The sequence below is a fragment of the Fulmarus glacialis genome, unplaced genomic scaffold (genome assembly GCF_000690835.1).
Source record: "Fulmarus glacialis isolate BGI_N327 unplaced genomic scaffold, ASM69083v1 scaffold41162, whole genome shotgun sequence".
Classification (NCBI taxonomy): Eukaryota; Metazoa; Chordata; class Aves; order Procellariiformes; family Procellariidae; genus Fulmarus; species Fulmarus glacialis.
This window is the reverse complement of record NW_009200517.1, coordinates 48973-62154: the sequence shown is the minus strand read 5'-3', so window position 1 is coordinate 62154 and position 13182 is coordinate 48973. Positions and strand designations below refer to the sequence as shown.

General features: G+C 41.3%; 1 protein-coding gene across 1 annotated transcript in view; it reads left to right on the top strand.

Annotated features, from left to right (window-relative positions):
* Positions 1 to 13182, top strand: part of KIAA0368 (KIAA0368 ortholog) — a 61890-nt gene that overhangs the window by 4094 nt on the left and 44614 nt on the right. Inside the window, 4 exon segments of the mRNA XM_009573627.1 lie at positions 4254 to 4384; positions 10189 to 10305; positions 11835 to 11953; positions 13159 to 13182. The exon segment at positions 13159 to 13182 is cut by the window's right edge and continues 10 nt beyond it. Coding sequence (XP_009571922.1) covers positions 4254 to 4384; positions 10189 to 10305; positions 11835 to 11953; positions 13159 to 13182 — 391 coding nt within the window.

Genomic DNA, 13182 nt, shown 5'->3' with positions numbered 1-13182 from the left:
TCTTCCATTGCTTCTGACATGCAAGTTTGTTCTTGGGGCAGGACTGGGCACAGGGTTTTTCCGGTTGTGTTTCCAGTGAAGTATCCTTCCTTTCCTCATTTCTCACTTTCACTTTGACTTTCTCACCGGTGTAAAGAAAATAATGGCAATCTTTTTGTTTTGGTTTTTGGGGTTTGTTTTTTTTTTGTAAATTCTCTGGACTGCATTAAAAGTTGGTCCTTTGCCTCTGACGGCGTGTTCTTCCCCCATGTTCACCAGACTTGAACTGCAGTAGATTGACTATGGAAGTAATTTCATAAACATATATAATTAGCTAATACAGAGGGTGCTATAGGTGGGAACCAATACCAAGGAAATATTACAGTCCTAAATTTGAGATGAAGGTTTAATGTGAGATTGAGGAAGGAGAAGCCTTTGTAAAATCTCAGATCTCTTAAGTATTGGCTTTTTAGATGGGGATAAAGCTATACTTTACTAAATGTCATCCCTCCTTTACTGCTTTCTTCCAGTGCTTCCAGAAAACTTTAAAAATTATCTTTAACTGTATTAGTCAACTTTCAAAAGGAAAAATTACAGGAAGCGTGTCATTGGATGAGCTGTGTTTTAAGGTCAGTGTTGGCTAGCAGAGGTAAAGACTGAGATATGAGAAGCTTTCTAATTAAAATTCAGTGGTCTTACTGTCAAGTTGCGGTAAGATTGCTGTAGTAGTTAATTTCAGTTGCTAAAGCTTATTCAAAACCGTTTGTGTCATCTTTTTTTTTCCGTGGCTTGTAGCAAAGTAAGTTAGACCTCTTGCTTTGCTTATTTTTACTATCATATAACCTAGTGGTTCCCCCCTGAAATTACAACTGTGCAGTTTTACAGTCAGCAGTAGGGGCTGTCAAAATAGATGGAGAAGGTTTTGGCTTCATTCTTAAAAACTTGTGAAGTGCACGATGTGGGAATGTGAGATGGGTCGGGAGCAAATCTTTTGTCTTGTTTGATGTCTGATGCACAGTGGTCTGCTCGCTGGTGCAGGCTGAACAGGGAGACCTGGTGAAGGTTGTGAGAAGACATAAGGCAGAGAGGAAAAGGAGCTTGCCCCGTGCCAGCCAGGAGGTCTGCAACACACATGGAGGTAGGACACAGTATCTGAGTCCCAGATATTGCGTCCCCAGCTCCTCTCCTGGATCATTGTGTGTGGTGCTTTAAATCTCCAGGGCTTATGCTTTCCCATAATGAATGCTGTCAGCTTGAGAGATGGTCTTAATTGTTAGTAGAATAAAAACTGGAGAGAAAATGGTTGATGTGCAATACTTGGGAGGGTTTATAGCTCTTTGTTTTCCTGTCCTGCTGCTATGGATACAGCCTGCATCGGCAGCACAGGAGAGTGCTCTGACAAACTCCAGGCCAATTTCTTAACTGCAGCCAAGCGACTCGTCTCCTTGAATTTGCTGAAGAGTCCTGTTGTACTTATGGTTAAGGGAAGGATACCTGATGGCAGCATCGGGGCTTAACTGACTAGGCAGCAGAGATATGGGAAAAGTAATAAACGTATCTCACAGGCAAGCCTTTTTTTCCTCCTGATCTCTATTGTTATTACAGTTGCTGCTTGTAACAACAGAATAATGGAGGAAGCTGGAAATGGGGTAGATGCTTGCAATTCAGTGCATTGCTCCCCTTCCTGTGGGCACGTGCAGAGTGGTTTCTGTGCCTTTCGGAAGGTGTGTGTAGTCCAGTGGCTACAACAAATCGCTTCAGAAATAACTTCATTCATGTTTGCTTACACTTGAGTCTGATCTGTTGCCACGTGAAGGAACGTGTTGTTGGGGAGGTTCCTCAGCCGGCTTGCTTGAGGATGGTGGGTCTGCAGTGATATCTCCTGGAGGTCCAGGTCCGAGGGGAAAGATTTGATGATTTCATTCGTTGTTTGAATTACTTCAGCTGCTTGGCGTGGCCTAAGCAGTTCCCTAGTGCTGGCAGAGTCATGAGACACTGTGGAGGTCCTGGAGGGAGAGATCATTCGGGGGCCGGGGGAGTATGACGCGAAAAGGAAGGTGAAAAGAAAAAGAAATTGTTAGGATTTAAAAAAAAAAGATTGAAATATGAGATAAATATTGTGAAGTCATTGACTAGCTGGCAGCCTGATTGTACCAGGAAATGTCTGAAGACGTTGCAAGAGATTGACTGGCAAGTCAGTTTGCACTGTAGGTGCTGCAGAGTTTCAGCTTGTAATTTCCCTGACAGTAAAATTTTATAGTCTTCTGTCTTTTCGGCTGCCTGTCATATTTGCTCAGCAGAAAAGAAAATGTTGGAAGTGATATGTTTATGTTTAATCTGCAGCTGGCAGAGGAGGGATGATGCTATGACGACTCTTAGTGCAGGGATAGCACAGATTTAAAAAATAGTACAGTAAAGGCTTCTGCAGCTACATCATGATAGGTTTCCTGGCTAGAGCTGTATTTGCCTTTAAACATCCTTTTTGTTCACTTAAGTTCCAACCATATCTGTTCACTTCAGTCTTTACCTCTGCCCTGCACCAGTGCTTTTTTCTTTTTTGCCTCTAGTCCTTTACAGCCAGCGCAGTGATCCTCCTCTGCTGAAGGAGGGTTCTCCTTGGTCTCCCTCTAATCTCAGTTTGCAACAGGTCACTTTAGGTTAGTCTTTGGGATAATGGTTTCCTCCTTGTAGGATGTCTTAAGACCTGTAGTCCCTTCAAAAGCCCTAGGTCTCCTTACTACCTGTGGGTCTGGCCTGCAGTATAGAGAAGAGACGCTCCTGATCCTGTGCACAAGGACTGTTTTCGGTCCAGCTGTCGGGAATGCTGCTGTGCCAGGGAGATTTTGCTTTGCTTCTGGTTTAGCTATTGGGGCAGCTGCATGCTGGTGCTTAAAATAGGGACTCTTCCATTCTTTGCATAAAGACAGATGGTCCTCAGCCCTTGTCCTTGAGCTGCTGACAGAAGATTTTGGTCTCATCTGTTTCCTTGAAATGATCTTCTGCTAGCTCACTGAGAAAACAGATGTTTATTGCTTGGCCCCTGCCCCCCATTCTCTTGATCTTGTAGGAGTTGCAACTTCTACCTCTGCAGATGTTAAAAAAAATTTTTTTGTGTGTGTTCCTTCCTGGGTTTGGGGAGGAGACCTGCTGGCTAGGGGAAGGTGAATTTGTTACAACACTCCAGCAGCTTTGTAGAGTGATAAGAGCTTTGTGTTTTAACTTACAGCAATATGTCCTGCGTTTCACGCTTGCAATCTTATTCCTGTTGATGATAATGCTGTCCTTTGGAAAAAAGGTCAACAAACTGTAACACATCAGTAACTGATTCAGTCAACATTTGTACAGCTTTGTAAAGATTTTCTGGAAGACCTAAGAGGCTTAACAGAAAGTCGTGGGCAGAACAGGTTAGCCTGTGTCAAGATGTCTATGAATACGCCTGTATGAAATTTATCCTGGAACAGTAGTCTCAAACTTTCAAAGAACTTGTTTTTCACTTTGTAGCTTGTTTCTTGTGCTTTCAGGTGTGCAGTGTGTTTATTTGTACACAATTGCCATGGTATGGCTTGCCCCAAACTTACAACTTCTGCTTTGCCTAGACTCTTTCCTTTCTGCCTTCCTAACTGTAATTGGTCTTGGGTTCTGTTGTACGTGCTTGGCTGTTTTTGTTCTGTTGACGCAACATCTACAACAATTCCTGTGCATGACTGGAACTCTCAGTTTAACAAGTATGTAACAAGAATTGGCCAAATCTTTCTGCCCTGTAATTAACTAGTGGAGATACGGAACATCATGGTCTGGATGCAGATCACAGCAAGCATATTTTCAGAAGTTAACAGCCCCACAGGTGCACACCTTTGCTGTCAAAGCAGAAAGGGCAGGAAATGACTTGGAGATCCTAACCTTCCGTTTCACCTTTGGAGGTGTTCTAACCTCTATTTGAAACACAACGTGAAGCAAAGGAAATCTTAATTGCTTCTGTCTTTGGTAGGAGTGGTCTCCACGTAATTGTGGAGGCTAGTTCTGGAAGCTATGAGGCTGGTTTCTGCCATCAACAGTTTGCTCAGTTAGTGTTCAAAATAGAAGACCGATCTGTGCTGAGTGCTATTGAGGTGAAAGTACTTCAAGAACAGTGTGCAGCATTTCTTACAAGCCCATTAGGAGATGCTCAGAAAAAGTTGTTTTATTGCTACAGTAATTTCGAGTTTCAACCAGTTTCTCTCTTTTCCCCTTTTTTTTGTTGTTGTTTGTTTTGTTTGGTTTTTTTTAAACTGCAGATCAACTTGAACGTGTGTTCTTGCGTCTTGGCCATGCAGAAACAGATGAGCAGTTACAGAACATTATTTCTAAATTCCTACCACCTGTTCTCCTCAAGCTGTCCAGCACACAGGAAGGAGTTCGTAAAAAGGTAAGGGTGCAATTTACCATATTGGTATGTTTTCCTGATCGGGGAGAATGAAATGCCCCTGGCGTATCGTGGTTTATGACACTTGGATTTGGAGAAATGTTGGAGAAATTTACTCATAGAGGAAAAGTTGTCATGAGCCTGATAGAGAATGGGTTTATTACAACTGTTAGAGCTTAAAGAAAACAGTCATTGCTTGTACCAGCAAGGTCTTTTGCAGGTGTGTGGAGGCAGCTTTTGTTTCCACTTGAGGCCCACTAGCTATGAGTTAGCCCAAGACCAAGACTTACTGCCATAGAGGCAGTTGCTGTGACTTCCGGGTTAGGAAGGTTGGCTCTCATGGTTTAACCCTAGCCAGCACCTAAACACCACACAGCTGCTTCCCCCCCATCTCTGGTGGGATGGGGGAGAGAATCGGGAGAGTAAAAGTAAGAAAACTTGTGCGTTGAGATAAAAACAGTTCAATAATTGAAATAAAGTAAAATAGTAGTAATAATTATAATGGTAATAATAAAAGAATATACAAAGCAAATGATGCACAGTGCAATTGCTCACCACCCACTGACTGATGCCCAGCCAGTCCCCAAGCAGTGATCACTGCCCCCCAGCCAACTCCCCTCAGCTTGTATACTGAGCATGACGTCATATGGTATGGAATACCCCTTTGGTCAGTTGGGTCACCTGTCCTGGCTGTGCTCCCTCCCAGCTTCTTGTGCACCTGGCAGAGCATGGGAAGCTGAAAAGTCCTTGACTATGTAAGTGCTGCTTAGCAACAACTAAAACATCAGTGTGTTATCAACATTACTCTCATACTAAATCCAAAACACAGCACTATACCAGCTACTAGGAAGAAAATTAACTCTATCCCAGCCGAAACCAGGACACAGGCATAGGAGCAAGGACCAAACAGTTTTGGAGATGGAATTTAGTATGTACCTGGGAAATTCAGTTCACTGTATTTGGTTATAGGATAAAAGCTCATCTGCATACCTGCAAAGGAGCACAGAGACACAATAGCAAGTGCAGAAATCTGTGTAGCGCCCTGCCCAGCTACACCCAGGCCCATTGTAGGGGCCATCAGCCCATCAAAGGCCCATCTCCACAAGCCCAGGGGAACACACAGGCACCATGGCAGGCAGGCAGTTAAGGACTCAGAGGAGGGGGGCACCCTGTCCAGGTACCTCCCAGGCCTGGGAGGAGAGCCTTAACCCCACTGATTGGGTCAAGATGAGTCGATGCCAGAACACCTTTTGGACTGAGAGGGTGCTACCTAGGGGTAGTGGACACAGTGGGGTTCAGGAGAGGAGCATTTTGGGATTGCACAAGACTTCTAATGGGATGTTTACTGGAGGAACCAAAAGCAGGGAATGGACCTAGATGATTTGGGGAGGAGCAAGTGTGGGTCTCTAGGGGTGAAGCCCACTGGTGAATATGTGCCTCCTGGTTGCACCTGGGGGTGTGGAGCTGCGGCAGCCTCCCCTCTGCTGGGCTACTGGGCCTGGCCCTAGTTCCGTGACACCATGTACTGGACGTTGCCCCTACTCCGGTGGTCAGGCAAGGACCACACAGTGTTGAAGATGGAATTTAATATGAACATGAAGGAATTCAGTGATGTAGCTGCTTTCTGTAGCAGGGAGCTGAGCTCTGTTTACTAGCAGGTTTTTTTTCCCCTCCCTTGCACAAGTCTTGCACGACAGCAGTTGTGGGATTGTGTGAGGGCATCGCTAAACCTAGTGCTAAGGGCAGAAGAGATCTGACCTGGTCTGGATTCAGGCAGAGGAACACCTGCTTGTGTTTCCTGTTCTGGAGGATGTGACCAGAAGAGGCAAATGGGGCAGCAGCAGCTGAATATAAGAGATTTGAGCAGCTGGATCAGAAAGCAAAGGATGAATTCTTGACCTTGCAGCTGTTCATCAGAAGGAGCTGCCTGGTGATAGAGGTGGACCAGAGCCTTTCTGAGCAGAGGGCAGACGGACTGTTGGGGAGTGGTGGTGGAAAAGAAGCTTTTTGTAATCCCCATGTTGTCTTGTAGAAATAGGGAAATGATCATGCCTTCACTGGATTTATGAGTAGATTTCTAGATACTTGCAGGTTCTATACACAGATTTTTCCAAAAGTTCTGCACAAAACTTGGTCCTCACAGTGATCACACGGAAGTGGATCCATAGATGTGAAACCATTCCACCGTGCTGAAGGACAGATACTCCAACTCAGATGGAGGGTTCTTCTGAATACCTGCTTATCATGTGCACTTGAAACTGAAGAAAAGCATCCAACTAGCTAGTGAAATTTCTTAAGTTATTTTTATATGACATTTTTTCCATAAACTGGAATCGTTGTCTATTTTTTTGAGTGTTGTGAGATTCAGGAATGGGGGAGGACTACTGCTTTAAAAAATTAAATTTTAAGAGGCCTCTCAAAATCACATAGCATTCTTACAGTATATTGTAGTTATTGTGTTAGAATGAATAATGAAACAAAACTTGTTTCTTCTTCTTCCTTCTATGTGGTTATAGATTTTTATCTATACAAGAAGTGCAATTACAGCACTTCTCTGTTCATCTTGGTATTTGTCAAATTCATTGCAGTCAAGGAAATTACTCTGAATTCCACTCTTGCCATATCAATGAAGGGAAGTTGACTCTCAGTGTTCAAAATGTAACAAGAAGGCTCTGTATGTGTTGGTGGTTTTTGTGGGGTTTTTTTTTTTTTGGTATTTTTTCCATAGCAAAATAATTTTTCAGTGAGACAGAGGGGAGGGGAAGACTGTCAGTTTTTTATTCTAATCAACATCAGTGAAGATTTACTGTGGAGTGTATAACCTGCAGGTAAATCTTTTCAATGTGCACATTGCCTTTTTCTGTTACTTACATCAGAACTCAGCTTTACAATCTTCTACTTGCTCTTACTTTGCCATTAATGTGGTAGAAAAATGTCTTAAGAAGTCTGATGCATTTTCAAATGCGTATGATTTTTAAACACAAATACCTAGTTTTCCAATGCTAATTTTGCCTGGTGGACAACAAAGAATGTGCCTATTGTTCAACTCCAGCCTCAAAATCATGTTAGGGCAATGTAAGTAAAACAAAAGCATATGTTTTTTTACATGAGCACTCAGGCGATTGGAAAACAAATCTAATAAAGGCTAATAAAGTAGATGAAATAGAACGGAAAGAGCAGGATAAGCTCTTTATTCACCCAGTGACTGACTTTAGGCAGTGACAAAACTCTGCCATCCCATGTCATGTCTGTCTCCCGCAATTATTGTAGTGGTTTAAAAAAAACAAAACAAAACAACAAAAAAAGTGTGCCAATATAGTTAACTGTGATTTGAAAACTTACACCATTTTAATTGGATTGACAGTGTAGCTTTTGATAGCGTAGGTATACAAGCAAAAAAGAACATCTGTGTGTTGCCAGTATGCTACTGAAGTGTAGATCAATACAATTGTTCAAGGACTTCCTTTCACCCAGCTTTAGAAGCACAGTGTAGTTTGTTCAGTACACCAGATGGATTGACTACACTCTAATTTTACTCTGACTCCCCAGACTAACTTTCTTCTCAAGCTTGTACTGCTAGAATGGAAAGGGGAAGTTAAAATTCCATTTTTCTTCCTGCTGCCTTATCATACTGCTTTGTTGGTCTTATCCCTGCCCTTAATTTTGTGATTGTCAGGTCAATATTACTGCCTCATTCAGTAATTTGAACTTACTGTCCTCATACATTTTCAGATCTAAGATGTAGTCTAGGTACGTGGATAAGCTTGCAATGCCTATACCTTCTTAATTCATTTACTCTGAAAAGGTAATTCCTCTTCAGGCCACGATTTGACAGATGAGTTAAATTCAACTCTAGGATGTCTTCTACCAAATCAGTGACCCTAGCAGTGTCACACAAAGAACTAATGCAGGGTAAATTCACTCTGCTGGTTCAGATGTGCTCCAAGAAGTATTGATGCACTGGCAGCATTTGTGCCAGACTGGATAGTGTGTCACTGTATGCAGCCCATGTGAAGCCAGCAAAAACACAAGAAGTAGTCGTACTCGGAAGTGCAGACATTTGCCTGATTGAGGTCAGATGAGTACTGCTGGATGAGATCCTTAAGGCACTGATTTGATATTAATGATCAGAGAAGCAGGACATTAGCTAAATCCTCATACGTACAAAATCCAGCCACATCTTTTTACACCAGCCACCATGGGTAATTTGAACAGGGTAATTAATTCCTCAAACTGTGTTGTAGTCATATGTGTATGTTTCTCTTCCTTCACAAAAAAGTTTTTTTCCTCTCTGAATTGATAGGAATTTGTGACTGCTGTTACAATAATTTTGCAACAGCAAAATTTGATAGCTGTCAGCATTACTTAGTTTGTCAGCTTGTCTCTGGTCTCAGTCACGTGCTTGTCAGCTATGCAGTTTCTCTGGCTTATATCTGGATGTTACTTTGTTTGATACCTACTCATGGAGTGGATGCAAAGATGATATCTTAGCTCATATACAGCTCAGCAAGTATATGGTTCTGCAGTTCCGTGACCAACTTCAGTGACAGCAATTTGGTTGCTCTGTCACCATACTATGACCAAGGTAATGAGCCATCAAAAGCACAGGACAGTGTGCCCACCCTGGCTTTTTGACTTCAATTGCTTGAAGTCAACCTGCATCTAGGACTAGCTCTGTCTGGTTTTACTGGAGCTGAGCTGACTCCTTTAATGTCACTTACATTTTTGCACTACCTTGCTTGAGGATCTGATGGGGTTTTTGAGCTAGGTGCGGATGTTCAGAGTGATTTCTCAGAACCCGTTGTTCTAGATTGGAGATTGTAGTTTTTACAGTTCTTCTGTTCAGTTATAGTATTTCATTTAGTGGATTTACAAATGACACTTTGCTGATGCTATGCTAAGAAACTACTTCATAAGATTGTAGAATCATGGGATAATTCAGTTTGGAGGGGACCTCAGAAGGTCTCGAGACCAACCTCCTGCTTAAAACAGGGTCCATTACAAGTTCAGACCAGGTCTTATTGAGATGGGTCTTGAAAAACTTCCAAGGATATAGAGACTGCACAAAGTCTCTGGGCCCCTGCTCCACTACTGGGAGTCGTCGTCATGAGAAGGTACCACTCTGCACCTCTTTTGTTTCAATGCACCCTGGCCTCTGCTCAGCTGTCCACCAGAGCCCAGGGCCATCCCCCCAGAGCTGCTGCCTGGCCCCATTGGCATCGCTGCCGGGGCTCTGCCTGCCCAAGGCAGGGCTGCACATTGCTGCTGCCTGACATTCACAGGGCTCCTGTTGGCTTCTCCTCTTGTCTGAAGAATTTCAGTCCTGTCTTGTTCCACTCCAAACATAGTTTTCATACACTGATTTGATAACTTTATTATGGGTGGGGTTTTTTCCATTGTTTTTTTTTCTTCTGTGTCATGAATTGGAGTTACTCTACAGCCACAAGATAGAGCAGCACTACAGATTTCCAAGCCAGGCTCAGTTCTGAAGTATAGTAACCAACTGTATAGAAAGAACATCCTCAGTAATCATTTCTTTCTGACATTTCTGTTGATGGAGGTTATCGGTTATGGCATATTTGGGACTTTTTATGTGTTGGTCTTAACAGTGACTTGAGACGTGTCAGAGTGGTTTCGAGGTAATACAATAAATGATGGCTGCTGTTTTCTTAGAGATTAAATAATCAGGAAGCTCAAGCCTGATATGTTTATAATAGGCCTGCCTAGTGGACTGAGGGTGATATGTGGAGTCCAGAGTAGTAAAATTAATGGTGGTTCTTTCAAGTGTTTTGTTTTCTTCCTGTCAGGTCATGGAGCTGCTGGTTCATCTGAATAAACGCATCAAAAGTCGTCCAAAAATTCAGCTTCCAGTAGAGACGTTACTAGTTCAATATCAAGATCCTTCTGCAGTGTCGTTTGTCACTGTAAGTGTCTGTTCTTCCACGAATAGTTGCTGATTTACTTGTAACAAGCAGAGTATTCTTTAAAGCTCCTGTATTTAGCTCTGTCAGTTTTCCTAGCACATATGTTATTACCATAAGGTTGATCTCTTAAGACGTTTTTTTAAACTGAACTGTATAGTCTGTTGTGGGTGAAACTTAGTTTCATAAAGCAGCTACACTATTGATTGTGTTCAAATGACTGATAATTACTCTTGATATTTCATGAATGCATGAATTGTTGTTGTTTGTATTGTAGAAGGTGTATTCATTCATTGTTAGAAGCTCCATTTTGCAAGCAGCTACCAATCTTTAACCTAATACGTGCAGAATCAGGGTCTTAAAACATCGTGCAGGATCAGAATCTTACTTAAAACATCTATATTTCTCTGAACACATGAGAACCCGTATTTTTTTGTGTTTTTAGGGTCAGGGCCTTAGCTGAGCAAGAAAAGTTGAAAAAAACCCTTATTTTATAGATGGGGAAACTACTAGATCTTTTCATTCAATGTAGTTAAGAAAGTGAAAATAGTTTTTAAAAGTTTTTGTGAAACTATGAAGACAATTTTCATTTCAGCCGTGGTAGATCTATTGCAAATCGCCATCATGAAAAAAGGTGATAAAATCAGAGGGAAGCTTTCTGTCCTTCTGATTTGACTATTCAGTCATATGTAGCATAAATGGAAAACATAGCATCTTAGAAACTGATGGAGAAATATTTAGACTTTAAACAGCAGTAACATAGAAGTAATCTCAGATTGTCTTTAAGCAGTAGGATTATCCGAAGTTCACCTTTTAGAAATGGCCAAGGGCTTCTAGAGTGCATGTGTTCGGTAGAGCACTAGAAGAACCATCTTGTTTGAAGACAAACTTGACATAAACTGTGCTTTTGGCTGAACATATCAAAAATCTGTTTTCATTCATGTATCTGAGTGATGCCATATTTTCTGCCATGAGGCTTCATAAAATTTTGACAAGTGCCATCTCCAAAGAAGTGTAATGCTTCCCACTTCAACATTTCTTTCAACCAGGTCATTGAACACATAACTCTTATCTCTACAGTTCTGGGCTGGGTTTGGGTCAACGTGATAGCAGTTAGTCCAGTATTCAGTATTGCTCTGCTGTGCTGTCATATCACTGGACTCTGTTTGGATTGCATTTGCAGCTTTTAGTTATGATGATTTAGAAACACATTTTCAAGAGAAACCTTGCCTGTGCTGCTGACTTTGTATTTATTCAATATTGCTTTCTATTTTATTTCAGAAATAGGTAAGAGAGAACATTACATTTGCTTTCCTTGAAGCTGTTGCTCAGGTAAAGCTGCTTGTGGTGAAATTGGCGGCGAATAAGAGAAGCTAGAGGGGGTTAGTGAGCCTTAGAATTAAGAAATTGGTCTTCCAAAACATACGTTGTTTCCAACACCTAATTATGTAACACAACATACAAGGAGAGTTTAAAGAACAGATATTTCTTTCGCACTGTTGCAATACTGTGTGCTTTTTCTACTCCTTTAGAATTTTACCATAATTTATGTTAAGATGGGGTATCCCCGTCTGCCCGTGGAAAAACAATGTGAATTGGCGCCAACTCTTCTCACTGCAATGGAGGGGAAACCTCAACCACAGCAAGACAGGTATAACTACTTATTCTTGGAGTGAATTTTATCGGTATCGTTTTAGTAATATAATTTGTATCAGTTGTTAAAAGATTTTTTTTCTTTATGATACCTTCATTGCTTAGGATGTTCTTGGATTGTACAATTTGGATAATCAATTCAGTAGTTTGGGAGGTACAAAGAATTCATATAGTCTAATGCTGTAATAATACACAGGATCTGCAGCAGCAAACTCCCTGTGTGGTAAGAGGCCTCTGTTATGATGGATATGCCTCTCCATTTCCCCCATCTATCTTCATCACATTCTGGTTTCCAGCTTAAGGCCAGACCTTCAGTAAATATCCTCTGTCCAGCAACAGGAATAAAAGTAAATGTCTCAGATTGGTCACTCTAAATTGTGAATAACCAAAATTTCTACTCACTTGAAACACTAAGTTGTAATAAATAAAAAAAGACTGAAGTTGGGAACTGCTGTGTACTAAGAACTTCTAGAAAACTCTTAAATATGGAGCTGCTTCTTATTTGCATTGAGATGGATTCCCACAATGCTGGCACTGGAAAATGGCATTAAAATTTTACCTTCATTCACTCTGCATCACTGTGACAGTGTAAAGGTATTTTAGAAATGACCTTACTGAAAGTTCTTGCAGTAAAATCTTGCTTCCATTTATGAGATCAGTGCGAAAATACTTGATTGTCTTCTCTCGGACTATGGTTTTGCCCTGTCCGAAAAGCAAGCACATGAGTAAAGAGAGCTTTGGGAAATCTGGCTATACTGCTATATAATCAATATCTTTCTCTGCGTGCACTCTTTGGTGAAGCTGAACAGTGTTGATAACTTCTGCTCTAGGCAGACTCAGATTTAAAACTTTAAATTTCTTGTGGATGAGACAGTCCTAGATTGTATTTTGTGGCATAATTACGAAACATTAAAAGTCTGGACAAAGGCAGTGACTTTATCTCTCCAGATGTGTGTGTGTGTATGCACACAGACACATATGTTCTATTTTAAGTGCAAATCCTAATTTATCTTCTGCCTTCCATTTTTAAGTACATCAGGTGGCAAATAGAGGCCACTGGATTGTGAATCAGTTTAACTTTTCGTTAAGATTTTTTTTGTTATTAAAGACTGAGTTTGTTGTTAAAGGTTTCTCTCTTGAATGTTAAGAATAAACAGGTGTGTTTTTTTTTAAATGGTTGCAGTAAATATAATTGTTTTTCAGCCTAATGCATCTTCTAATACCAAC